At 36.7% G+C, this 27,270-nt stretch overlaps 1 protein-coding gene across 3 annotated transcripts in view; it reads left to right on the plus strand.

Moving 5' to 3' along the window:
• The window catches only part of DPYD (dihydropyrimidine dehydrogenase), a 331,601-nt gene that overhangs the window by 236,893 nt on the left and 67,438 nt on the right, over positions 1-27,270 (plus strand). For all 3 annotated transcript variants that reach the window (XM_090146313.1, XM_031614751.2, XM_090146314.1), the window contains exons 17-18: positions 5,758-5,878; positions 6,785-6,904. In XM_090146313.1, coding sequence (XP_090002439.1) covers positions 5,758-5,878; positions 6,785-6,904 — 241 coding nt within the window. The remainder of the gene's footprint in view (positions 1-5,757; positions 5,879-6,784; positions 6,905-27,270) is intronic.

Here is a 27,270-nt window from a genome sequence, read left to right on the forward strand (position 1 = left end):
GTGACTTGATTTTGTTCAGTGGCACACTGGTATGACTGGAAAAAAAGGAGAATCTCCATTAGGCTTCCTCAAGTGGAACTTGTAGTGACTGATCTGAAGAGAAGCTGCTGAAATCACAATGCCGTGCTTGCAGCTCCACTTTAAAGTAATGAAGTCCTGGCATGTAAGAACAAAGCTAAGAGGGAGGACTTTTTCAGTTCACATAATATAAAAGAGAAAATAAATAATTTTTGAATGAAGTCACGAGGCTGTTGCTTAGAATTGTACATGGTCAAAAGCTGATACAAATTAAGAGGCTTTAATAAATATGTTGTATACAAAGATAGATAAAACGTATAATAAATAATATGATTGAATTTAAATTTAAGCTACAGAAAAATAGAAATAAATAGAAACACAAACGGAGTCTGTATGTGGTCTCCAAATGGTGATGTTTTTGCATAAATGAAATTTTTGTAACAAAAAGAGAGAACATAAGCTGGGAAACCTAAGAAAAATTTCCTAAGCTATATTTCTACATTTTAGTTCACCATATTTTCTAAGCAAATATATACTTATTTCATTAGCATTGCAAGCTTATTCATAGAAGCCACATGATATCTCTTCAGTTTAAAGATATAATAGATTTGTTGGCTTTATTCATATCATAAAAAGAACACACAGTAAGTGAAAAAAATATATAAATGCATACATTTACCTTGCAGACTTCTCTTAGAGTATTTCTTAAAGGAAAAAAGCATTTTAAAAAAGATAGGTATATTCATGAATTAAAGCAGTAAACAGTAGTCATGGTACATATTATCACTCTGAAAGTTTAGCAAAATGGTGACAGCATGGACCTTGATTAATTCTTCTTATATTCATCATTGATTTTTTTTTTAGAAATTCTTCCTCCAAAGAGGTGTTTGTGTATATATATATATTCATACACATAGGTAAGTTAACCGGAAGTGTTGCCTTTTATTTATTTCCTTGGAAACTACAACAGATAGAATAAAATGGAAACAAAATATAGTGTAATATTGGCGGGGAGGTTTGACCTCTGTTGCCATACCACCAACATTTGCCCTGATGTCATGGGCCAATTTAATAAAATAAGAGGCATTATTTTCGGAGCATTCATTGTTTATGTATCTTCACATACAACTGTGAAAACTGTTATTCCTGCCTTGACTTAAACTGCCTCGATTTTTTCTTTTTGACAGCTGTGGTCAATAGATGTTGACCAAAAGCTGTCAAATTTCTTGAAAAATGATGAAACTTTTTTTTCTTTAGATGAGAGTTATTTGTCTTCTATCTTGGGAAATCCTTCCCATTAAATTGACAGTCTTTAAACAAAATTTTAGCTTTAATCGCTTGAAATTGTATGAATGCGCAAACTAAAGTGTCCCTCTCTAGGATAACAGAAGTAAAATTAACTAGGATATTCAGAAATATTGTCTCCTTTGCTGATTGATTGCAGTTCTGTATTTCAGGCAGTTCTATGAAGGTGATGTTGGACATTTCATAGAAGAATGGAGAAAAGCAATCTTTGCTCCATGTGTAAAAGAGTGAGAATAATATGGGAAAAGGCGGATTAGTTAAAGATGCTAACTTGAAATGCTTTAAGCTGAAATTCCCACACTTTAATTTTTCCTTCATATTTGAAGGAATGACAAAACAGTAATTCTTCACATATGAAGAGTGCTGAGATTTATTTATTTGTTGGTTTATTTACTATTTCCTATTTTTTTTTCTAGCTCCATTTTTGATCTGGATAAGAAATATGTGATAGGCATTAAAAAAAAAAAAAAAAAAAAAAGCATATCAGCTTATGAAGTCCTATGGACTTGATATATGGGATGTATGTGATCTCTGTAAAAGCTTTTTCTTCAGATCTACACCATTAGTTTATGGAGTGAATTGAATGGGTGAGGAATATATAGGAATTGTCATTACTCCCTCATTAAAGCTGCTGCAAATGTATCTCACCAACACCTGCTCACACTGCAGATTGTGGGAGGTAGTGCCACTGTAACGTTGACAAGGAAAATACAGCATGGCCTCTAAGAAAATCTACATGGTAGCTGCAGATGGTGGAGACTTTTTCTTCTTTCTTCTTTTTGAGAGAGTGCATGTTAGACCTAGTGGGCTCTCAAACAGAACTCGAGTTGATAACAGATTTAACCCATCCTTTTCAGACTATTGCTGAATAAATAGTATAGTGAGGATTATACATGATTCAAATTTAAAAGCTCAATCTTGCAAATTCTTACTCAAAGTCATTTTCTGTCATTGTTCCTGAACATAAAAGCCTCTTTCCATGTCCTGTAGCAATCCATACTATTTTGGAAAATGTATCTACTGTGGTGTACGAGCATAGAATATTTTCTCATGTCACAAAAAATTCCTCCAATGGAAATAGTGGTATGGGGAATACAAGATTTATTTTCTGGAGAACTACTACAGACAGAAAGTCTGTCACCAGAAGACTGCACTGATGAGGGGTACCTGCCATTTCACTTGACTATCAACCACATATAAGAAACCCATATCAACTTCATGGAAGTTAAATTAATTCAAAGGCAAGATGAATCCTCTGCAATCTAGAATTAGTACAGCCAGACATTTCTGTTGTAATCTCTTCATGGTTTCATTTATTTCCATGAAATACATGGAGGGGTTACATACTGTCTGCATAGCATTTTCATGTTCCTTGTTAAATATGCAGGATGTATCTGCCTTAGGGACAATAGGATGTGGGATTCATCTCATTACCAATGCCAAATGTAATCAGAAGGCAACTTGCTGCTTTAATTTTTTGAGTACTTATAGGTATAGTTGTAGTTAAAGTTATCATGTGATCATTTAGAAAAAAAAAAGGGGGACTAGTTGTTTTTCCTCTAGTATATCTACCCATTGGCAATGAGTAGTTAGGATTAAAAGCTCCTTTTAGCCCTAGGCTATAATGAATATTCAGGAAAAAATGAATCCGTACTGCTGTTTGGGGAAGTAAAAAGACAACCTCTGTAACATTAAAATCTCCTGTGCCTTTGGAATAAACAAGCAATATTTGATTAAGAACAGGAAGACAGAAAACACACTGATGTTCATCTCATACCAAAAGAGACTATATATGACATTAAATTACCAACAGATTCCTATAGATACAGTGCATGAATCAATATTATGTCTTAGTTGACAGTAACTTCATAAAGTTTCATTTAGCTGGTTAAAATACAAACAAAAATAAAGGTGCAGCAGGTAAATTAAGGGTGGTAGCAATAGATGTTAAAGTCCATTGAAGTATATGGTCATTCTGGATTAACACAAGCAGCAAAATTGTGGTACAAATTCTGTATCAATTGCACTGCATCATCATTAATAACAAAACTTAAAAACCTAAGTATGTGTAATAGAAGCATTAAAAAATGGACTAGCTTAAGCAGAATAATGTTTTAGTTGATTCAGATTGCTGATTTTGCAAATGAAAATGCCCAATTGTTTTTACAGCTAATAGCTGTACATGTCTGATTTTATGTATCAAGCCATTTAGAAAATGCTTCTTAACTTTGCAAGCTTCACAAATCACTTTTATCATGATAAAAGTTACAGGCATTGTCATAAGGTTGAATTGGAGTTTAAAAAAAAGAAGTATTTACAGTTATTTATATTGTATTAGCAGTGACGTAAGTATTTTTAGGAGAGATTTTTGTAACATAATTTATGTGCCTCAGGGTCCATTTCCTTACAAGTTATATTCTCATCCTTTGAATGTTTTATAAATCCAGCCTCTGCTAAGAATGATTAAATGAACTTTGTAAATTGGCCTGAATCAGCAAAATATGTAAGTAAATTTAAGTCTGTATATGACCGCTTTAAAACTAGTGATTGGTACCAGGTTATTTACCTTGTTAATTTTGCCCTTGAATTTAAAACTGTACTGAATATGATAAAAATAAAAATTCCTAGAAAAGTTAAATTCAGAACTGCATTTCAAATTGGGATAATTTTTTTAATTAATGATTGCACTTAGAAGTAAATTCTATCTTTCTGATCACTTAAATCTTTTTCAAAAGCTGTCTTCTAGTGTGAACTCTACAAATCCCTCTCGGTCCAAAGGTAAACTCCTATGGACTGGCTAAACTGTCTTAGGATGGAAAATGGGCTAATATGAACTAAAGAGATCTGTTAATGAGTTATTATTGAATACAGATTAAAATAACTAAAATTTTAAAGTGCTAATGTGTGTTGGAGTCAGATTTTATATGACAGCACTACAACCATTGTCAAGTCAGCATAATGAGTTATGCAGTGTCAACATTATTATGAGGTTTTCTGAGGAGAATAATTTACATTAGGAATATACAATTCACATCTTCTAGAGGGTCTCTCATTTCTGTATTCGGCCTCGAGAAAACTTAAAAGAAAAATTAAAATCAAAGATGCAACTCTTTTCATACTGCCAGTGCAGTGTTCATCCATATTTCATCGAAGCTCATGAGTAGGGAGATGACCATTTTTATTGGAATGGCTCTGCTAAGTTTCAAGATTTTACTATTCACGTCCAGCACTGTGTAGTCTCTTGGAATGCAGCCTATATTTTGTATGTTTGCATTTAACTGCTGATGTAGAATGACAAAAACAGCAAGGGAACGTTTCCTGTGCGTTCACTAAATTGAAATGATTCTTGATGTCCACTGGATTGTTTTAAGCTAAACTTCACTTAGCCTTATCCCATTTTCATAACAATGCAGCTTTCTGAATTTTTACAATATCCAAATGAGAGAGAATTTTTCTTTTATGACAGGCCTAATTATCTGTGAGAGTGATAAAGATTTAGCAAATGTAAATAGTTGCTGCAATACCAATTAACCTACCCACAGGTTATACTTCTAGTAAATCTTGTAACAGTTCTTCTTGAATCAGATCGTGCATCATGTTCTACATGCTTTAGTGCTGCAAATTTTAAGATATTTGTTGAAAAACATTAATAGGCAACAGGGAAAAAAAAAAAAAAAAGTAAAAAGCAAAAAACAGCAACACACACCCTAAGAATATTGGAGAATCGCTGGTGTGTGCCAGAATCACAGTGTCAGTTTCACTGAGGTGTTTTCATTGCAGAGGATAGCTGGTTACTGTCTATGTGGTACGCTTCCCATAAGTGAATTAAATGCCTGGAAGTCATAAAAAGCAAACAACTGATTTTGATTTTATGTTTTAAAAGCAGATTTTGATCTTTCATTTACATTTTGGATGTCCCAAGTCAGTCTGCATGGTCAGAAAAGAGTCCAGAAATGCTGAATTGCATTCTGATAGCCTTTCAGCCTTGACTCATCCTTATTGTTCTGATCAAGGCACAATCAGCCAATACTCAGTATTGCATTATTTTACATGGTATTGATTATTTTCATCTCACCTTACATAAAGTAAGCCATTAAAATTGAATAGTGATATTTAAAATATATGGATAAGGACACTCTCTTTCTCTCCAAAATATATTGTTCCCAGCTCTGGCAAGGGAACATTTTGTGATGTTGTTGTCTTGTGCAAAAAAGCAAATTTTCTTCTTTTCATGGGCTAACCTTTCCATAATGGATATGCAGTTACTGAATGTGTCTTAAATAAGCTAACTAGTGAGATTATGTTTGGTCCCGACGTGTAATTTCAGAAAATCACCGTACAGCCACTTATAGCAGAGTTTTCTATTGCATTGATATACCTTTTGTTCATATTACTTTTAATTATGTTCTATATTTATCTGACCTATTTGAACAGGATCCAGAGCTGGTGCGGAACATCTGTCGCTGGGTTAGACAAGCTGTTCAGATTCCTTTCTTTGCCAAGCTGACCCCAAATGTCACTGATATTGTGAATATTGCGATGGCTGCGCAGGAAGGTAACTGACTCCACTGCACAAGCTGTGCAGATTTACTAATTTGCTGGATGTCGAGGGGACATGGGAGACTTGCAGAAATAATAACAAATAACAGAATTAAATATGAAAACAATTTATTTGACGTTTAGATGAATACTGTGATCAAATGTTTCTTAATTTTGTTCGTGTTTTATTCTAGAATATAGCAATATATAAAGAGAATTTTATTAGATTAACATTAAAACATCTAACTTTGTTTGCTTACTCATATTTCTATCATTGTTATCACATGTGTTTACCACACCACTGAACCTTCCCTTATTCTTATGTTTAGCAGTAAAAATAGTGTGTCCTGAGAAATAAGAGACGCAACATTTGAGAGTTATACATATTTTTTTCCATCCTTACAGCTTAAAATACAGCAGGGTAGGAAATTAATTTAAAAGTGGGTTTATTAATCCATCTCTTAGAAACAGTCATTCTTTATCTGTTGAGTATTTCTCACAGTAAGAAGGTAGAATAAGGGCTGTCTGGTCAGTAAAGAGCTGCTGTTGGCAGCTTGGAGGGGATGACCTCAGTGCTGGGGTACCTTCCAGTGTCAAACAGCCACTGTAGTAGATTCCAACTCACACAGCTGAATGGCGGAGATCTGCCTGTCTACCCCTATTTTCCTTGGTGCTGTCTTGTAATCCTAACACCTCTTTCAACTGATGCAGCCTGCTGAAAAGCTAATGTTAAATTTTTCAGTCCTGGACTGGTTTTAAGGACCCTTCTGCGCATCCCTGTGCAGTTTGTTGCTTTCTGTCTTCAGCAGTTTATTTGAAATTCTAGTTATTTTACAGTTTCACAGTTTTTCTGTTGTATTTTTTCCTCTCTTGTTCTTAAACTCATTATTTAACAAAAAGTGACTGACCTGTTCTTTCACAGGTGGCGCAGATGGTGTTACAGCCACCAACACGGTGTCAGGACTGATGGGACTGAAAGCAGACGGCACACCTTGGCCAGCAGTTGGTGCAGGACTGAGGACCACATATGGTGGCGTGTCAGGTAGGTGTTGCCCTTTTTGATGCATACTGCTTCCTTGGAGGCTTTCAGAACATCGGGAGGTCCTTGTAGTGGGCTAGAATATCATGTCTGCAGTCGCACCGAGTCCTTAAAGCTCACTGCTGGTCAATGTTTCTAATAGTCATGACAGATGGAACAGATTAAGTGTGAAGGCTCTTGTGTTGCCCTTTCCTTAATGGTAAAAACGCTGCATCAGAATACTGTGATAGGGTCACTGGAGAGGGAGCAAAATCTCTTCTCTTGTGACCCTCGCTTTTCCTCAAATTTTTCATTCTGTCACAATTGTCAAGCCCCGCGTTAGACAGAGGCTAATGAAAGGGCATTGTAGGAGGAAATATCAACAATCCAAATGCAGTGTATATTTCATAGCCCGAACTCTGGCTTATCCTCCTGCCTTCCCACTGAATGCACCTCTTCAAAGTAGATTATTTCATCCTCTTCCTACTGTGGGAAAAATGATATATCGTATTAGGCAAATATATGCATTTTCTGTGGTTTATTCCTTGAAATATATATTCAGAACTTGCATAGACGTATTTCCAAGTCCTGCTTCACAGTTTAATTTTAAAACCAGCAACAAAACTTTTACACTCCAGTTCAGTGCTTGTGCACACTAATGAATTAATCTATTGACCCTATGCACTCTGTTGCTGTGACAACATGAACTTGGCCCTGCAAAGACAATGCTGTGAACTTCTTGACTTTGCTGGTATGGAGATTAGTCTCCTTGGTGATAGAAGTAGCAGTAAATAAATGTAACAGAAGTAAGTGTCCTCGTGATTGTCAAACGCTATTTTATCAGGCCCACCTCTCACTGCACCCCAAAAACGTAATCAGAAAAAATCAGACAGGCAAAAAAATGCTTTTAATGCAACTGATGTTATCCTTAGAGAACCATAAGAAATGCAGCAAGAGACATCTTTTAAACAAACTTTAATTCAGACAAGTATGTTCATTGCAAAATTTCTTCACTGCCTTAGATAACTGCATGGAATTTGGAATTTTTTAGAGAACACTAAAAGGCAAGAAAGAGATAACAATCAGAAAAAAAAATGCTATGCCTATCGCATAATGATTATTTCACAGTGACAATCCAATAAGATGTTATAATTTTAATATTATGCAAAATGGGAGGAAAAGAGGAACAAGGAAAGAACAGCTACAGCCCATTTCAATTTCTCTAGCCTGCCATGTTGACAGGAAAAGAATAAAGGAGGTCACAGTGGGTGCTGTGCATTAAAAATTAATAAAAGAACTATTGCAGTAGTATTTTATATAAGTAAGACCATTCACATTTTCTCATTTAAGTTGCAATTTCTGAATAATCCTTCCAACCATAAGTCTGTCTAATAAAATCTATAAGATGGCTGCCTTATGAAAAGTGTGTCTCATGTCACGAATTTAAAACATGCATGTAGTGTAAATTATGGTGATACCTGGATACTCAGCATTTCCGTGTTTTGTAATTCTGTTATAAATGAGACACAAGGAAAAGTTCTCCATTTCTTTTATTTATATAATGTGTGGGTGCTTGTATGTAAGTATAGAAATGTATTTTTCTTCCTAAAGTTTTGCACATATCAAAGGAAATAGAAGATGACTTTTTGGAATGCGCTATTACCTATGATGCAAATCTGATGCATATGTAAAAAATATGAAAAGCATTGGAAGTGCTGTTTTCAAAGAGTATACAGTTGCAGAAAAATAAAGGTTTCTTGCTGGTAATTGACATCAGTAGGTTCCAATCCCACAACTCATTGCGCAAAAGAAAGCCACATAGCCAATAAATTCAATAGATGCTGCACACACATCACAGTATTTTCTGCTCAGTGATCAGGGTATAATAGTATACAAATTTTCAAAACCAGGACAGGAGAGCTAGCATGCTTGTGAGAAGGCAAAAAATGGGAAAGCACTGGCCTTGTCAGAGCAAGGGGCGAGCAACCATGGTCCTGAGCTCCGTCCCTGGCCATGGCCTGCAGCCAGATGCTTGACCTTTCACTGTGCCATTCTCCTGTCGGTTAAATGGCAGTAACACCACCTACGTGCCTACAGTCTCCCTGGAGAGTGCCTTGTGCTCCTCATGTGAAAGTCACTCTCCCATTTTCGTTTGCTTAAACTTGTTATTCTATTTTGTTCCACTGTATTGTCTGATATAGTGAATGAGCTTTTGTTGTTTTTTCAAATAATTCCTCTCAAGATATAATTCATTTTTAAGTGAAAGTCAGTGTAGTGAAAGTCAATGTTGTTACAGAAGGGATAAGTTTGGGTTATTTTCTGCATGTTCTTCCAAAACACGGCTGTTTTATGTTTTCCAGTGTGCAAATCAAGAGCAGATACAGGGCACAGCCAAATTGTATCTTGCTTTCTGGATTTTCTCCAATTGCACGGATTCTCTTTCTCTTCTGGCCTAGAGCTGGCCCTTATGTGTCAGGGACCTACAGCACGGGAGCTGATGAGATGAGGTCCTGCACCCACAGGGCTACAGCACTGCCAGTGCTGTGTGCTATGGGTGCAAGAGATGGCAGCCTTCTCATGAGGGGACCTGTAGGGGTCTGGAAACCCACCTCAGCTTGCAGCTCGTGGCCCTTGGGATCACCTGGTTGTGAGGAGTTCATAATGGACTTTTGATGCTGGATTAAACTCGATTTTTTTTTTTTTTTAAGAAGCTTATCTTGTGTTTCTCACTGTCTTTATGCATTGTAGGAAACTCCCCAACTCCCCAGAGAAGCCAGAGACTTTTAAAAGCCATCTAGCTCAAATCCCCTGCAATTAACAGGGACACTGACAGCTTCATCAGGTTCCTCAGAGTCCCATCCAGCCTGACCCTGAATGTTTGTAGGGACAGGGCACCCACCATCTCTTTGGGCAACCTGTACCAGTGCTTCACCACTGACACTGCAGTGGAGGCGGCAGCAGGTGGCCAATGGAATGCCTGAGGTTACCCTCAGTTCCCAGTGTGAAGGCCAATGTTCTACCCTCAGACACAGGGCAGTAGACTGGCTGCTGCCCACTGGCTGAAGGGTTCTGCTGACAGCCTGAAGCAGGCTGCTGGGAGGAATGAGCAACATGGTGCCCAGTGCTGCCTGGGACCCAGCAGCAGGGCTGTGTAGTGTTTGTGGAAGCTGGGCACTGGCCACGCATTTCTTAATATAGTGCAGCTTACCATCTCCAGGTGAGTGTAACACTCTAGTGAGTTTGATGAAGGTTTCCATAGAAGTGCAAATAATGAAAGTCTGTTAATCCCCTTGCCTAGCAGCAGCCTGACATTTTGACTTGCAGTCTTCCCTACCTTCCGCTGTTTAAAAACGTGCTCATAGATGGTGATATACTGAACAAAGGTTTTCCATGTGCGCCTTCCCCTTGTTCTCTTCACTCTTCATCAGCTGCATGTGAGGCAGCAATGCAGGAAGATTGTTGTTCCTCTTCCTCGAACAGATTGCCCCTGCAAAGGGATTGGCTTTTTAATTCTTTTTAGATGAGTAAATGACAGGTCATTTATTGTGGTTTGTCCAACATCAATAAAAACTAAAAAAGTGATTAGCATATTAGCATTGTTGACTGATTCTGAATTGTATTTGGGAACAGATTTATTTATCTGTTTTTTTAAAAAAGTTCTAGAATATTATGTATTTCAAAGATTCATAGACTTAATGAGATTAGTTAAAAACCCCATTAATTTAAAGTTGCCACAATTAGTGTTTGCTTCCCAGCCAGTGCTCAGGAAGTGACCTTCCTGTTCTGATATAATTCGATCAGCTGAAAATTACTAAACTGTGAGAAGCACGGCTGTTTCATCCATCCTACCCTGCTGTGTGCTGGGTGGTTTTGACAGGGAGGATTTCAGTATCCCAGGTGAGCATTTGGCCACTGGACTGTAGAATTAGTCTCTCTCTATCTCCCCCTCTTCCCTGCAAATATTGAATTATTAATACAAAGTGAAACAGCTCTCACAGGATACGCAGTATCTGTAGCAAAGCCTGCTGACCTGTATGACTGTGTGATTTGGGAGACCGAGTTTTAAATCCCTGATGTGAGTCCCACCCGGGTCTCCTGGACACAAGGTTTATCCACTGGCTATTGAACATGGTGAAATCTCCTGTGTTTTTCTGCACTTTCTGCCTCTCTTCTGGTGCCATAAAATCTTTGCAGGGAAAAAAAAATCACAGTAAATTTGACAAATTTGTATTTTCTGTAGAAAATTCTTTTTTAATTGGCACCACAGAGCTTCAGCTGAGCCCAAGGGCTACTGTAGCCCTTCTCATTTTTGTGGACCTATTACAGGAGAAGACAATGCGGTTAAAGGGGCCAGATGTTCATCCTTTTTTTTTATAGGTTTCCAGGAAGTACTCCTTACTGAAAAAGTGAAAATGTCCTGATAAAGCCTCCAAAACATAGCTATGGAAATAAGCCCTTGGAATGGAAGAAAAACATTGCAATTAAGATATGGCTCCCTAGACTGTGTTACTATCATGTCTGCAGAATTAGAGGCATCATTTGATTTCCATTAAAGAGCTTTTACAATTGACCCAGCAGTATTTCAGTTTTGAGTATATGTAATACATTAGATTGTTGTATGCATGCAATACAGGGCATTCATTCCTTAAAAAGAAGCTAATACTGTTATTTATCCTCACAGATCACAGTTTCTGAAAGAGATTATTTCATCGGTATAAAAATATATGATTTTGAAAATGTGTTTTGTAGGTACTAGAGTAGGATGCCAGGTTTCTCAGAGAAATGCTAACATACTGTCAGCAGCTACATGCTTTTCTAACATTTATTTCCTTTAAATTTATTTTTATTTTAAAAAGCTTTTTTTGTGAGCACTCGTACTATACTTCCATATTACAGATGTGTTTTATATCACACATCACATTGCAGCGCTAGAGGATATTTATTCCAAGCAAAATAGAGCTTCTGTGTGAATTTCCACGTTTTTTTTTTTTGTTCTTCTTTGTCACATGTTTGTTTCTTTGTTTTTGTCTGGAAGCCAGATCCTTAGGGGATAAATTTACAAAACCATACACTGGACTTAGCAAAAAACTTAGGTTAAAAGCATATCTCTCTGCTGTGCACTCACTGTGTATCCTTTTAATGCTTTGTTGCAAAAATGTTGCAGTATTTTACAGTAATAGTTCAAACACTTCATGCCTATGTGCTGTTAGAGATTTGTCCAATTATTATGTGCTGTAGCATTTTGACATTATTTGCATGGATATATGGTACAGCATATTAATGTGTGCATGTTTGTATGTTTTCCAAAACAAGAGAGATTCAGGAAGTTGTGTTCTATTCTCATAGCTGACCCCAAGAGAGGTCAGAAAGAGTATAGCGGGGTAGTAGCATTCCATAATTAAATGAGGGAAAGTATAATTGTTGAAAATCAGAGGAGGTGGTTAATTTCAGTTACCTTTGAAGCATATTAGTGTAGCTGTCTCTTAAAAAACAAAAACAAAAACAAAAACAAAAACAAAAAAAACAACAACACACACACACACACACACACAAAATACTATCAGACAGCATTTGTGACTTTTAAGGGAATATTTTCAGGTGTTATTTCATAAATTAAAATATATACCTTATATGAATAATTGACATTATTAAAAGGAGCATATATTATAATCTGAAATGTATGATTCATACTGAAAGAGGTAAATTTAATAATAGTAATAGCTGCCTTTAAAAGAAAAGTAGGGAAAAAAAACAACAACCAAGAGTATTCACTGTCATAATCACAGTTCTCTCAGTGACTGCTCTGTTGATTTTGGTCACTACAAGAGAATGAAAAGCTGCCCATCATTGGAAATAAAACAAAATATATATGTGCATATGCACTTCTGTTTAGTGTAAATATTTACTGAGATTTAAATGCTATTTATATTAACATATATTTGTATAACAGTTTGGATGGGAATAAAAAAACATCATAGTACGATTTTAATTTTGGTTTATTATTTCTTTTAAATGTAGCTCAGCCATTAAAAGCCCTTATTTGCATATATTATGTCAGTATTCAAAAAGAGTCCTCTGTTTTCTGTGGTGTCCTTGCAGCAGTCTGATTTCTCTTAGTGTTCTGCCATCACTGGTCTGTGCAGAAGAGATCAGAGCCCTAATAATAGATTTTTGACAGGGAGCTCGCCTGCTACCTGCCCTACACAAATCCTCACTGTTCATGTTTGCTTCATGGCAACAAAGCAGACAGAAGGAAAATGCCAAGTGCTGAGTTTGAGGTACAGCCCTGCCATAGCTTGACATTTCAGCAGAATAGCAGTTTATGAGATGCATAATTTTTCATCTGGGACTCAGCTGCCATTTTCATAGAAGCTTGCAGCTCATTGACTGACTGGAAGTAGGGCAAAGGTTTACAGCATAGATCAAGGTCTACATCCTTCCATAGCTATTTATAAATAAGTATTATTTTCCAGATAGGGTCAGAGAACTAAGCATGTTTTCTCTGCATTTAGTATTTTTGAGACAATTTTTTTCCTACAAAGAAAACACTTTACACTTCTAGCACAGGTGCCATTTGTAGTTGATTAAAAATGATTGTAATTGATTTCATTTGCCAAAAGATTAAACGAGTCCTGAAAGAGAATGAAGCACAAAGCTTTTAAACAAAGCTATGTTGTCTTCTCTTACTTCAAAAATCTCTCATTCTGAGCTTGAAATAAATGAAAAGTCTTTACTCCTGAAATGTAATTGGTTTGTGTTTTATTATTGTTATAAATTGCATTTAAATTTTCACATTCGTTCACATGTTCTTGGGAAACAAATGCAGTGTAGGTACATGTAAGAGAGTGTTTAATTTAGAATTACACATCTCTGTGAGCTTCAGTAACAGTTCACCATGTCACAGTCTCATATAGAACAATGGTACAGTACATTGGATTAATTAAAGAAGCCTTGCAGAGAACTGAATTCTCAGTATGTCAAGATTTCAATTTTATGTTAAATATTTTCTAAAGGCCAGACCCTTAAATCTCAGGGGCTGTACCAAGCAGTGAGCTGTGAATTTAACCATAGGCTAACTGCTAATGATAAGGAAAAGAGTCCAAGTTGAGGCAGCTGTAATACAGTCATTGGATTAGGCTATCAATCACTCAGTTCCCTGAGGAACAGGCAAAGACGACAAAACAGTGAAAAGGGAAATTAGGAAGGGAGGGCATGACTAGAATGAGATTCTTCACCAAATGTATCTGTTAGTTGGCTGAATCCCTGAGCATGAGACAGAAATGTCCAGCATTACTCTCAGACTAAAAGCCAGTATTTGTTCAAAACTCCTAGAAAACCATCAAATCATTAACTGTTGCTGGTACAGTGTTCTAAAATGTAACCGGGTATATTCTGCTGCTTTAATAGCCTGTAATTTCATTAAGCCACTGCTGCTGAACACACAGAATTTGCCGTTTACATTAAAGCTCATATGTAATATGTCCAGGTGAAACAATTTGTTTCCCAAAAGAATGTGTTTTGTGGTGTTTGGGTTTTTTTGTTTGTTTGTTTTTATGAATAGATAACCATTAGGATTTCAAATCTTACTGATGGTTACCAAAGGCTGATGCAGATGATGATTCAGCTAAATCCATAAATTTTACTCGGATGTAATATGGTGAAAAAAAAAAAAACAAAAATAGAGAAAAACTATGGCCTAGCTTGTCCAAGCATGGATGAAAGAGCTTGTGGTTTTGTTCTGCACACAACTAGATGCAACTGGAAAGGACTGAAAAAGTTCATATAATCATGGAGATTGCCATGGTAAGCAAAAAATGCTTGTGCAGTTAGCCATTTAGACAGTCTGATTAACAAAGGGTGGAAGCAAATAGATGAATTAAGAGAAAAATGGAAGCATTTTAAAGCAGGCTGATAGTACAGATGCTTGAATTGAGACTTGTTTGCAGTAATGGGTAGAGATGAATGTACTACATGCATGCTGTGACCTGTTAAGGACTGCTAATATCAAGACTGAACCCGTTGGCATAGTCTTTGTCAGCACTGGTTGATTGTCTTTCTATGTCTGTCAGGTCTAGGAGAGAATGTTATCTCTTCCTCTTATGATCACCTCATCCAATTTTAAGCAACTGCTCACAAAAATATCTCTCGGTATTTTCATGCCATATCTTTAGGAGATCACTGTATTGACAAAAAAGATGTATTTCTGTCATAAAGAATACAATTCATATTGAAAGTTATTTAAGTATAATCATTTAAAAATCTGATGAATTATTTATTGGAAAAATACTTGCCATTTAAGTACTTTTCAGTTTATTCTAACACAAACATTAAAATATTAACAATAATTTCAAATAGATAATAATTACAATGATAAAAGTAGAGAAAGCCCTCACTGCTGAGTTTGTTTACTAGTAAGTCTCAGCAGATCTCTCAGTCTGATCTTTCCCACCACTCTCCATGGATAATCACAGTGAAGTCAAAATGTATTTTAATTCCCAAATCAGCTTGAGCAAGGTCGAGAGACTCTGGTTGCATGTAATACAACTCTAAAGTCTTTCATACAACGGAAAGGCGTATATGCTTTCAGAGAATGGACCTAAGCCTGGTAAAAAGTTTTGCTCACTATAAAAGTGTACAGAACTTGCAGGAACTGAGTGCCTTATGATATCTCAGTGGCTACTCAGCAAGTGGGAAGAAGGATGACATGGCACAACTGGCATGCTGGCCAGGCTCCGGCAGTCGTGCAAGCCGGTCTAGCCTTCTGCTCTAACTGCTGCAGAATGTATAGGAGAATGTTTTAGATAGAAGCAGTAATTCTAAGTAGTTAAACATATGACTGTGGTCTAGAGCACAAGAAGGTGATTTTAGCTGGCAGTGTTCAAGTTGCAAAGCTTTGTTGCAGCATTAGCTACTCAAAGGATTCAAATATGAATACAGGTTATGAGAGTGAGTTTCAATGTAGGACACAGAAGGAAAGACAAAGGAAACTTGTTCCAAATTTATGTGAATATATGTTGGTGACAGAAGCTACTTGCTGGATTGTGCAGGGATTGTAATTGTCTTTTCTGCCACTTTTCTTTCTACTTCATATACAAATCAGTTGCAGGGTTGATTTAGCTGAAAAATAAAGATTTTGCAATACATTTAATGTCAAAATATGAGCTAGCAAATAAGTAGTAAAATGTCTTCTTATTTAATATCTGTTAACATGAAGTTTATGTTTTTCATCCTTCCCTCCTGTGGGACATCAAGAAAGGCCAACTGACTACTGTCTCAAGATATCACTGCTCTGGTCAGTACACCCCAACTTGTATGCTGCATGCTGGCTCCTCTGCCTCACTCAGTAGCTTTGGTAGCCCCAGTGTCTTAAGCATCACTGTGAGGGTCCCATTATTCTCCCTACCTACAACTCTGGATTGATGAGTTTCAGAATTGAATCAGGATGTGTTTAGAAGAGAAGGTTTCAGTGACATGAAACCCCACTTGCCTAGGTTAATCCAGTTGCAGGATATTCTGATACAAGGGATTTTGAGGAAGGGGAATAGATCTTTGGAACAACTAAACCCAGGACTTTGGTCTGCATCCAGCTATGCCAAAACAATGTACTTAAACAGTTATTGCTGCTGTCCTGCTTCCACATAGGAGAAACCTTCATAGTGCTGGTTTGCTGTGATTTATGATGAACTAACCATAGTGAATATATCTTTACTCATCTAAATCCTACTAACATTCTGTATTTTTAGTGTCCTACATGAATGATGAATAAATCCTTAAGTCAACCTCACATATAAAATGCAGAACACAAATTATAGCAGATTTGTTTAACTGAATAGAACCTGGGTTTGTATTTCAGTGGACATTACTTCACGCCTCATGGGTTATTATGAAAAAAAAAAAAAAAAAAGTATTTCACAACTATCTCTATTTTATTTTATTTTTATTTTTTTCCTTGCAAAAGAATGCAACCGTTGTATAGTAGGCAGGTAAAGGATCTACATTTTAATGTGTATTTTCATGCATGTATGTCATTGCATGATAGGAGATATACAAATATCGTCTTGCAAACAGTATACAGAATCATCTCCTACAAAATCTTTTAGGAAGTCTGCTGTAGTAATTTGTTTTTCCAACGTATGAAAAATTTACAATATCTATGGTGCCAGATAATTGCAAATATCTTCCCTATTAACATGCAGTGTGTGGCCATCTTTGCTAAGTCCTTTTTAAGTCCCAAAGGATGCTCTGAATGAGGGATTTAGCCTCCATTATTTATTTTAAGCGAGAGTGAGAACTGTTGAGTGTAGCATACATTGTTTCAGAATGAGATGCCCAAATCCATGGTACAGATGTGGCAGGTGTGCAGGGAAGGTGTTTTTAATGCCAATGAGGTCTGGGAATAAACCTGTGGTATCACACCTGACTCAGCACAGAGATAAGGCTGATGCTGTGAAGAACTTTGTTTCTGGCAGCTCAAAAAGAGGAAAAACTGTCATTTGTTCCACAAACAGGCCTGCCAATGAGGATGTAGTTAACTGTGTTATGGTTGTGTCTGGCCATTTATATATGTTTCATGGCCCTCCTGAGTGACATACTGTTTCAAAAGTGTGTATGATTACTCTAGTCCACATTTTGGCTGAGCTGAGCTTATCTTATTCCCTGTCACTTATTGTTATGCTTACACCATTAATGTTAGATGCCTGTGTACTGATTACACCAGCTTTGGCAGCGTTTTAACTGATTTTTGAATATATGCCCATTCAAGAGCTGTTTGGATTTTAATAGCGAGTACTGAGATAAATCTTCTCATTCCAGTCCCTGATAAATTCTGTTTATCGGGAGCGCTTTCAGGGAAGGTGTTACCAGATGAGACAATTTAAGAATCAGCTGCTTTTTCTTCTAAATTAAGGAGCTTCTCAGAAGTCACAAAAGATGGGATTTGAAGAATTCAGACCTCCAAGGAGAAGCTGGTCGTTCCCTAAGAATTATTTTAAGAGAGCCTGCTACTTGAGACAATCAAGATTATTGAAAGACTGAAGAGATTGCTTACACCTTCATTCATCATTTAGCCCAGGAAACATGCATGGGTCTGGGAGGCTGCTCTTACTCTTCTGCCTTGTCACTATGGAGGAGATGGGTATTCTCAGGGCTAGGGTCCTTTCTCTCTCCGTTGACTTCATCAGGTTTTTATATTTCTAATTTAGGTACTCCCATCAAATGGCTTAGATAGTTTGGGCTTGCATTTTTTAGGCAAGTTCATGATTCATCATTTTTTGGTGCAGATTACACTTTTTTCCTAAAAAACACAGATGTTTCTGATTTTACCATACTCCATTTTATAATCTGATGTCACCAGAGAAAGTGATACTTGTGTGCTTAACGTTAAAATATCTTTCAGTCAGCTAATGTAAAGCATCTGGTGTTCTTCTGTATTTTAATAAACCCTAATAACAGTATTGCAATCCCTTAATGCCGTTTCTCATATTCTTGTTACAGTAGGTGTATGGCACACATTTTCTGGTTTAAAAAGCTCAAAACAAATTTCAGCAGTTTAATCTCAGTGTTAGGAAAAGGATCACAGCAGCTGCTATAGTATTTTGTATTTAAGCTAGTTTTTGTAAAGGCTCGTGACACGCTCCCTGGGTGCTAAATATTGACAAGCATGCTCCGGCAAGCAAGACCTGGCTTGGTGAGGTAGCACAGCTCAAGTCTCTGCATTGACACTGTAACCCAAACCTGAAAACTATTATCCTACTTCATTTATTTTGGCTTTATAGGTGATACTGACCACTTATATTAGGGATTTCGACTGTATTTTTAAAACAGTAAGTTTGGATTCATATTTGATTTAGGACAGCAACACATTGTACATCTGTGTTTGCTGACATCTTCAGTAATGTATTGTGAATGGAATCACAAAAGACAGCATAGAGCCTTCATGGCTTCAAACCTTCAGAACAGAAGCAAACACTGGATGTAAAATAATTTAAAAATCACATTTTTCTTTTATGCTGGGTAACAGACCATGTCCTAAAACTGTGAGGCTGTAAAAGCTGTTGATCAAAAGTGAAGCTTGGGCATGTATTCATTATGGGATATAATTTAGGAGATTAATTTTTATTTGTATTATGTAACTGAAAAGAAAAATCCACTTTTTTTCCCGCCCTAATTGTGAGTGCAGCATGTTTATAATGTTTCTGGTTAGTTTTTGAATTTCTGAATAAAGAACTTAAGCCTATTTGGGCTTCTAGTAAATTTGGCATGTGGACTAAATTGATTACCAGATGCATTGTGCAACATATGGCATTGTACAGTCTTTGTGTGCTTCATAGTATTTTCTTAAATTAGCAGCATTTGTTTTGATTCCAAAATTGCACTTGTCTATGCTTTCTAGTGCTTTGGACTAAAATACTGGCTTTTCAGTGCTGAGCAGATGTGTTAGAATTTCCTGTGGAACATTTATGCTTTTGTGAGTCTTCCTCTTTGAGCACTCCACACTCAGCATTATGTTAGTGATAGCCCATGCAAATGGAATCTCTTCATTATCATGTCTATACTCACTGTTTAAAATAAACTTAAGAATTCCTAATAATTCTCCATCAACAAGAAGGACAAGGATGCAAGCCAGTTTTACTCAAAGATATTACCCACAGAGTGAATCAATTTTCAGGTATGTTTTATTTTAGATTAAAAAGAAAACAGGAAGGAAGGGGGACAAAATTATTTGTGGGAGATACAACAACAGTCGTGCATTCTTCTGTGAGCAGGTAGACTTCTGAGCTTGAGGTTGTGTTTTGAGTGGGCATAAAAATTCACCCATGAAAACGCACAGAATAAAGTACCAAGGTCTAGGACATTAGTATGCAATTTAGTTCTAAGAGCAGTCTGCTTGAGTTGATTTAGAGAGGTTATCTGTAAAATAGCATTCCTTAAATTACCAACAATTTTAGAGAAATGGGCAATATGGTGACGTGGTACAAAGGATTTGTAACCAGGAGGACTGCATGCTGCCTCTTCCCTCCAGATGAAATTACTTTTCACACACACATTTCCTCTCCAGGTCTCTTCCTGTTCTTTTCTCTTTTGAGATAAAAGTATTATAACTTTGTATTTCGATATTTTGATATTCTCTACTAAAAGGCACTGCATGAGTGCCAAATATTGCTGTTGGGTTTTTTTTAATTTCTTTTTGGTAGCAGCCATGTGTGCTCTGAGCAGTATTTAAAATCAACAAACACATGTGGGCCCCTGGCTTTGCATTAATTGCCCTTTACTTTGATCACTGAAGACCAGTGAATGCAGTTTAGGGCTGTGTTACTATCATTTTTCTTCAGTGGAAGCCAAGGGGATGAGTAAGTACATAAATTAAGTCCCTTACTCACCCTCTGAGCTGCCCTCATTGGATAACAATTAAAATGATCTGACAGAGCAACACACTAAATTCCCTAGCATCCCCTTATGTTGCTCTGAATACATAAAACAAATGAGTGTTTAAGCCTATTAATGCTGTTATTTTTTATGAATGCAGAAAGCAGTGTTAAGATGCAGGTGTGTAATTTCATCTTGAAATCAGCACTGAGTTGCATAGTTGATAAAAAGGCTGGACTGATATAAGCGTGTTTTAATTACTAACCCTTGATTATATATCTAGAGCTAGTAAAGGCCTCCACAAATAAGGTCTGTGCTTCCTTTATGCCGTGGATGGTTTATGCTGCATGGACATGCTATTATTTTGCTTTCCATTAAGACATTAGCTGTTCACCTCACTGTACGCCCTCAGCTAGAGAAGTGGCATGAAACCTCTTATAATAACTGTGAAGGTTATTAAAAAGAAGGAATGGCAGAAAAAGTTTTTCTTTACAACTGTCAACCATGCACAGCCAAGGTCTCAGCTAATGCCAAGATATTAACACTCTGTGGGGGCGGAGGGGCCTTTTCTTCTACAGAAAACGAAGCATTGTCATGCAAATTTCATTACAAAAATGCAGAGTTGTAAGGAACTAAATATTTAGAAACTTATGTACCTAGTTATAAAACTGTAATTATAAGAAAGTGTTGGTTGTGTAACGAGTACTTCACATCTGTCAGAGTGTTTTAATGTCTACAGTAGTTATTAGCTGAATATTTCCATTATTACCATTCTGTGAGCAACTGCCACGCTTGAAACTGATTGATGTTTAGGAATAAAGCGCTTTTATTACATGTTGCCAGCTTCTGAGGACCAATCTCATAACCTACAGTGCCTTCAAAGGAGTGATGATACCTCCTTATTCTGGAACGAATCGCATCTGAAGAAAGTGAAAAGTGAAAAAAGCATTTATTTACTTATTTAATTCTACAGAACTTTTGTTGCGTTGTACACTGTTCTGCTACTGAGTTATTATAGCGTTTTATCTGCCAAATATGACACTGGACAATCACAACTTTTACAAGAAGAGAGATGTTTGAGTATAGGCAACTAGCACTGCAGGATGGCTTGACTTGAGGCAGTGGCTATAACTGTGAGTTGATGGAACTGTGGTGTCATTCTTTCATTGCCTGGGTGCAAAGCAGTCTTCTGATAGGGTGTGCTGGTTGCAAAGTCTTCACTAACTTCTTGTTAGTTTGTGGATTTGTGCTCTGCTCATATCTGCAATTTCAATGAAAGAAATGTACGACAAAAAAAAAAGTGAGAACCTCCCCACCGAGTGTTTATCTTCTAAAGGCCATGCTGTCTTGCTTGAGCCTAGGCAATGCTTTTTGTGTTATTCAAAGGAGGAAAGCTGTAAGAAAACATTGCAGCAAGTTGACCGCAAATAACGCTCTTAGGGGACTGGTAGTTTATGGAGTATTTGTGCATGTTGCTCAAGAATTAAAATTTTTCCACCCTCACTCTAGATGTGACTTTACTGAAACTGGTCTATAAAAGCAGAATGCCCTCCAGCTCCAGTGGAAGTTGCTAGGGAATGTGAGTTTCTTGTGCCTTCCTCCCAGAATAAGGCAAAGAAGGAAAGTAATGTTACTTTAACACCACCATAAATGTAGTGTCCAAGCTCAGCTTGTAGGATCAAGTTGACATGCTGATCTCATTTTAACACGTTAACAGGAAGTTGCCAATGACTGTATCGGTACTTTATAAACTAGCAGTTGTTGGAAAAGTTGGAAAGCATTTGCCCCAGATCTTACAGACTATGCATTCAAATGAATAAGACAAATCTTGAGACTTGGAGAATCCTTCCAAGAAACTATTATCAGCTGTTCTATCCTGGCTCATAATTTGATCATCAAACATCATATCACCTTCAGCATTCATTATGAACTGCTCTGATTTTCATTCGTTTTCACCTGACTCTTTATCTGCCCAAATCACTTTGTGTCAAACTCAAAAGCTGCAAAATGAAATTTCCAAAAGGCGCCACGTTTCCCTTCCTTCCTAAACATTACTCTGACAGCAACAGCTTGCTTTCCACATATCTCAGCAAACTCCGGTGTGGCTGTTTTTCTTTCCAAATGATGATGTGTCCCACCTGCTTGCAGACACGTGCAGATCCCCATGAACAATCGAGGTAGCTAGTTTCCCTTTTTTTATCAGCAGAAAAAAAAGTGTCAGATAACTTCCTACTCATCCTATGGCAAGTAGGTGACTAAGGCTGTATGCTTCAACTATCTTAGCTATAACTATCAGTTCTCCTACTTTTGGTTGCGTGAGTCTTGAGAAAAGGGAAGTGTTGAAATAAATGGCTATGATACACACGGTGCTGAAATAAACATTTATTTTAACACATTGTATGTGATGAGCCATTTATTTTAACACTTTTCACTTGAAGTGTTGAAATAACAGGTTTTATCAGGGGACGTGTCATCCACTGTTTTATGTATATGTGAATATGGAAATATATCTACTGAATGTGCATGTATATATACTCACATAGATTATATAGATATGTAATAATAATATGGCAGATGTGTGCATAGACACATGCTATTACACCTGCAAATACAGTATTTTCAGCTGAACTGAAGTAACTTGTTTAACAAAACTTTTGTTTGTGCCATCCAATGTGTTTTTATATATATTTTATGTGTATATTGTGTATATAAATAGATACAAATACATCCATACATATAATTTCTTGTTACTGGGTAGTACCAACTGGATGAAAAAAAATACGCAAACCTCATTAGGAGATAAGCACGACAATGGGTTATGTGAAGAGGGAAGGAAATACTCATTTAAACTTTCTGTGTTCTTAATTTCTTTTGTTTTGCTATACCTTTATACATTCTGCTTCCTTTGCTGTAAGGGACTTTCTGGACCAATGGGTATTGAACAGTACAAGGTATGCTTCAGGTTCTGTAGATAATCTGCAAAGGTCATTACTACCTTTTTCAGTAATGTCTTTATTTTTAAAATAAGCCTCAACATCCAGCTCAGCAGTCAGTTGCCACTCTGCCAGCATGTCCTTACTCAGAAACACTACATTGCCTTTGTATGACCTGAGTTCTGCATGCACTAAAGTACCCATGCAGGTGCTTGGTCACACACACATCCTGCTTCCTGGCACCAGGGTCATGTTAACCACTGTAGTTGTTTGTTGAGGAGGTTAAAGCTGTCTCAAACAAAGGTATGCTGCTTCTGAGGCTGACAGGGGCAACCGTGCCTTTGAACAAATCTCTAAGCTTCTGAGTAAACAGTCACAAACACTTCTACTAGACTTTGAGTTAAACACAACTGCCTCTGCACTGGGATGGATGGGCTGGAAATCTTAGTGTGTGCTGGAAGGAAACATGTCTTTCAGCAGAATTTATCATCAGCTTCTTTGTGCTACTGTGATAGTTACAATGATCTTGTCTAGTATCTGTGGACAGTACTCCTTAGATGGTCCATTCCCTTTCGATGCTGGTCTAATTCACATCTTTTTCCTTCTGTTATGCTGGGAGTACACCTCAGTCATCAGCAGTACTTTTATTATTACTATTGTTAGGATATTCCAAATACAATCAAATGAGAAGTAAGCATTGAAATTAATTAAAAAATAAAATAAAATAAAAAAAGGAAAAGGAAAATAAAAGAAGGGAAATAATTATCGGAGAAAATATGCACCATCCCAGTGCATAAATGTTATATATAGTCATGATATGCTAACGAAAACTAGTAGAATGCAGTCAGTCAGTGTGGATGCTAGAGCCAGAGTTGGCAGTGACGTAAAAAATGGTGAAATCCTGACTTTATTATGGTTACCAGAACCTTTGCCATTGATTTGGAGGTGTTGGTGTACCACCCTTCAAAATTATCAATAAAATGAAATCTTAGGCAGCCATTGATTTGAAGCTGGGGCTTTATATTGTGCCATAAAATGACTAACATCTCAAATGATCTATTTGTGAAATGAATAAAATTTCTAATGGATAATATCCAGAGCCAGAATAAATCATGCATTATTATTACTAATGTTGGCAAATGGCAGTGTGTAAGTAGCAATGGCCTGAATAGGCTGTGAAAGACATAAAGATCAGTGATAGGACTCTTCTCCTGGTCCTAAGCTGAGTCAAGAAACACTGGGCTGTGTACCATCAGAGCTTTGGCAAGGTCTGTCGTGAGTTTGCTATTTGGCACATCCTGTACTTTTTAGTGCACTGAATATTGAGTGCCCTATTTTGGGACTTCATTGTGGATCATCTTTCCTTCTAAATGTCTATTCATTGGATTTTCTTCTGCAATAAAGAAGGCTGCTCCATAAGTAATGCCTCCTGTTTTATTATATTGGCCCATGACATCAGAGGCAGATGATAGTTGTAAGGCAGTAGAGACTGAACCTTCCCACCGATATTCCATTATATTTTGTTTTTATATGATAGATGGCAGCAGAAGGACAGTCTGACAAAATGGCAGCATATGTGGAAGTGCGTGTGAAACAAAGGTGTGTAATTGAATTCCTCCATGTGGAAAGAAATGGTACCCATTGACATTCATTGATGCTTGCTGAATGTTTATGGAGCACAGTGAGGCGGTGCGTTTCAGCAGTGGCGACAGCAGTGTGAAAGGCAAGCCATGTTCTGAATGGCCATGTAGACTTTTATGAGTGCAGCATGCAGACTCTTGTTCATCACTGGTGAAAATGCATAGCTAATGGTGGTGACATTGTCGAGGAATGTTTTGTAGCTGAGAATTTGCTCTGCCAAATAGTGTTACAGTTCTCTTTGCATCTGTTGTAAATTCCATGGAAATAAATAGGAGGCACTACTTTCAGAGCAACCTACATAAATGCATTCACTGGCCGTTTTGAAGAATATGCCTGCTACACTGTTTCATTAAACTGCTGCCTTATCGGGTAATTGTTTAAACATAATGCCACAGCACTATCAAAAGGAAAGGTGAACTAATGGCATTTGCAAATGTCAGGGATTATCTTAACACTTTTATTATAGTTTATAAAAAGTAGGTTCAGGGCATTCCATGGCAATTATTTCCACAGAAATTGGTTATTTAAATAAATTGCTAATTATCTGGATATGACAGTATTGAAAACCCTGCTAATGAGTTATTTGATAAGCGTAGCTTATGGTGGCCACCTACAGGTGGGAGACAGAAAGAACATACAGAATAATTGCAATCAGAAGAAACGTCATGCAAATGAATTTTTTTTATGTGCTGTGCATTTCCCTTGACTGTTTACAGATACAGGTAATAAATATATACATGGTACTGTGATCACCAGTTTGAGACAGCCCACATATTTGGCACAAAATTTCTTCAAAAGATTTTATGTTTTCTGTGTTTATTTCATAACCCTCAAACTTCCTCATCTCGTTGCTTTCTGCAGGATTGGACTGATCATCTATAGTGCCTGAGCTTTCCCATATCGATTCCCTTGTGTAAAGCTTTTTCACCCAAATCTGGTATTTGAAGTTATTGGCTTCTGTTGTCATTAGCTGTAATAATTTTATCTGTCAGGGAGATAACAACATCAGCTGTCTTCTGAGAAAGAATTTAGAGAAACAAGGAGAGTGATGTTGCTCAGATTATATTATTATTATTATTTTGGTAGCACAGAGTTTAGTGATAATTTATTAAACACAAATAATGTTGCTTTTTGTATCAGCTTTTTTTTCTTTGTAATATTTACTGTTTGTGGTTTAAATTTGATATTAAATTTGTAGAATAGCACTGTAGTATAATAATAATGCAAATTAAAAATAAATTTCACTTTGCAATGTACAGAATGGGGAGAATTATGATTCAAATTAATCTTTATTCCATTTAGTAGCTATAGGTAACAATATTTGCTTTCATCAAAGCATGTCAAAGGTGTGAGAGTGTCCTTTCCCTGTAAATCTGTCCATCCTGTAGATACAGGGTTTGATAAAGACCATTCAGACTGTTTCAAGATTCGGACACCATGTTTTTAGTCTGAACTGATTCACCTCAATTCTGTTGGTTGTGGATCACTTTTAACTGAACTATTTAGAGCTGTTGCAGTTATCCTAAAGACTTTAGACTCCAAATTGGTGCAGAATACTGCAAGTGACAATATAGCCCAATGTTGAAGATTACTGAGAATGTTTTTTTCCCCATGGGTGAATCACTGGGGTCTAAATTGTCTCAAAACTTCCAAAGCTACAGTGTTGCTTGAAGGTAACACTAGGTTTCTCACTGAAGAAGGTATTAAGTTTGGCTCTCAGGCCTCAATCGAATGAATGTTTTTGGTGCTTGGTAGAACTGAGTTCTACAGAGATTCCAAGGAATTATAAGGTTTTACTAAAACTTGTCTTCTAGCATTGGTAAATTGCTTTTTATTTCCCACGGAAAATTAAATGATCAAATAAATAAGCAGGTAGAATACTTCTCATCAGTTTACCATCAGCCTGCTGTCCTTAGGACAAAAGCAGCACTGCCTACCTATGCTAAACTGGTCAGGGTTTTTGACTGGTGTATGTTCTGCTTGTACTTTGCAGTCTGTTTTGCCTCTTGAATTTCCTCTATGTCAGTCCCTGGTAGTAATGAAAAATCTGACCTTTTATTCAAACAAACAAAAAAAGAAAAACAGAAAGGAAGAAACAATTTTCTTGTTCTACAGCAAGAAAATGGATCATGGACTTTTGCATTGTACAGTTTTTCATTGCTTAAATCTTTATGTAACGGTATTTGTTCTAGATGAGAGACTTGAAAGAGTAGTGTTCAAAATAAAATAGCATAGCATTTCCACCACATAATTTTGTCTTCTTTTTTCAAATCTCATCCCTTGTTTTATGTTTGGATAACTTGACTTTGTTTATTAAATCTCATTATTTTATAGCAAGGCAAATGATAAACATATCTAGCGTCTAGTAGCATCTGTAATACTGCTATCAAGAGAGTACTATACCAGCAGTTTTCTTGCTATGGGGTGCTTAACTAGTGAAATTACAGGTCT

This window comes from Phasianus colchicus, chromosome 9 (assembly GCF_987193195.1).
Source record: "Phasianus colchicus chromosome 9, bPhaCol1.hap1.1, whole genome shotgun sequence".
Lineage (NCBI taxonomy): Eukaryota > Metazoa > Chordata > Aves > Galliformes > Phasianidae > Phasianus > Phasianus colchicus.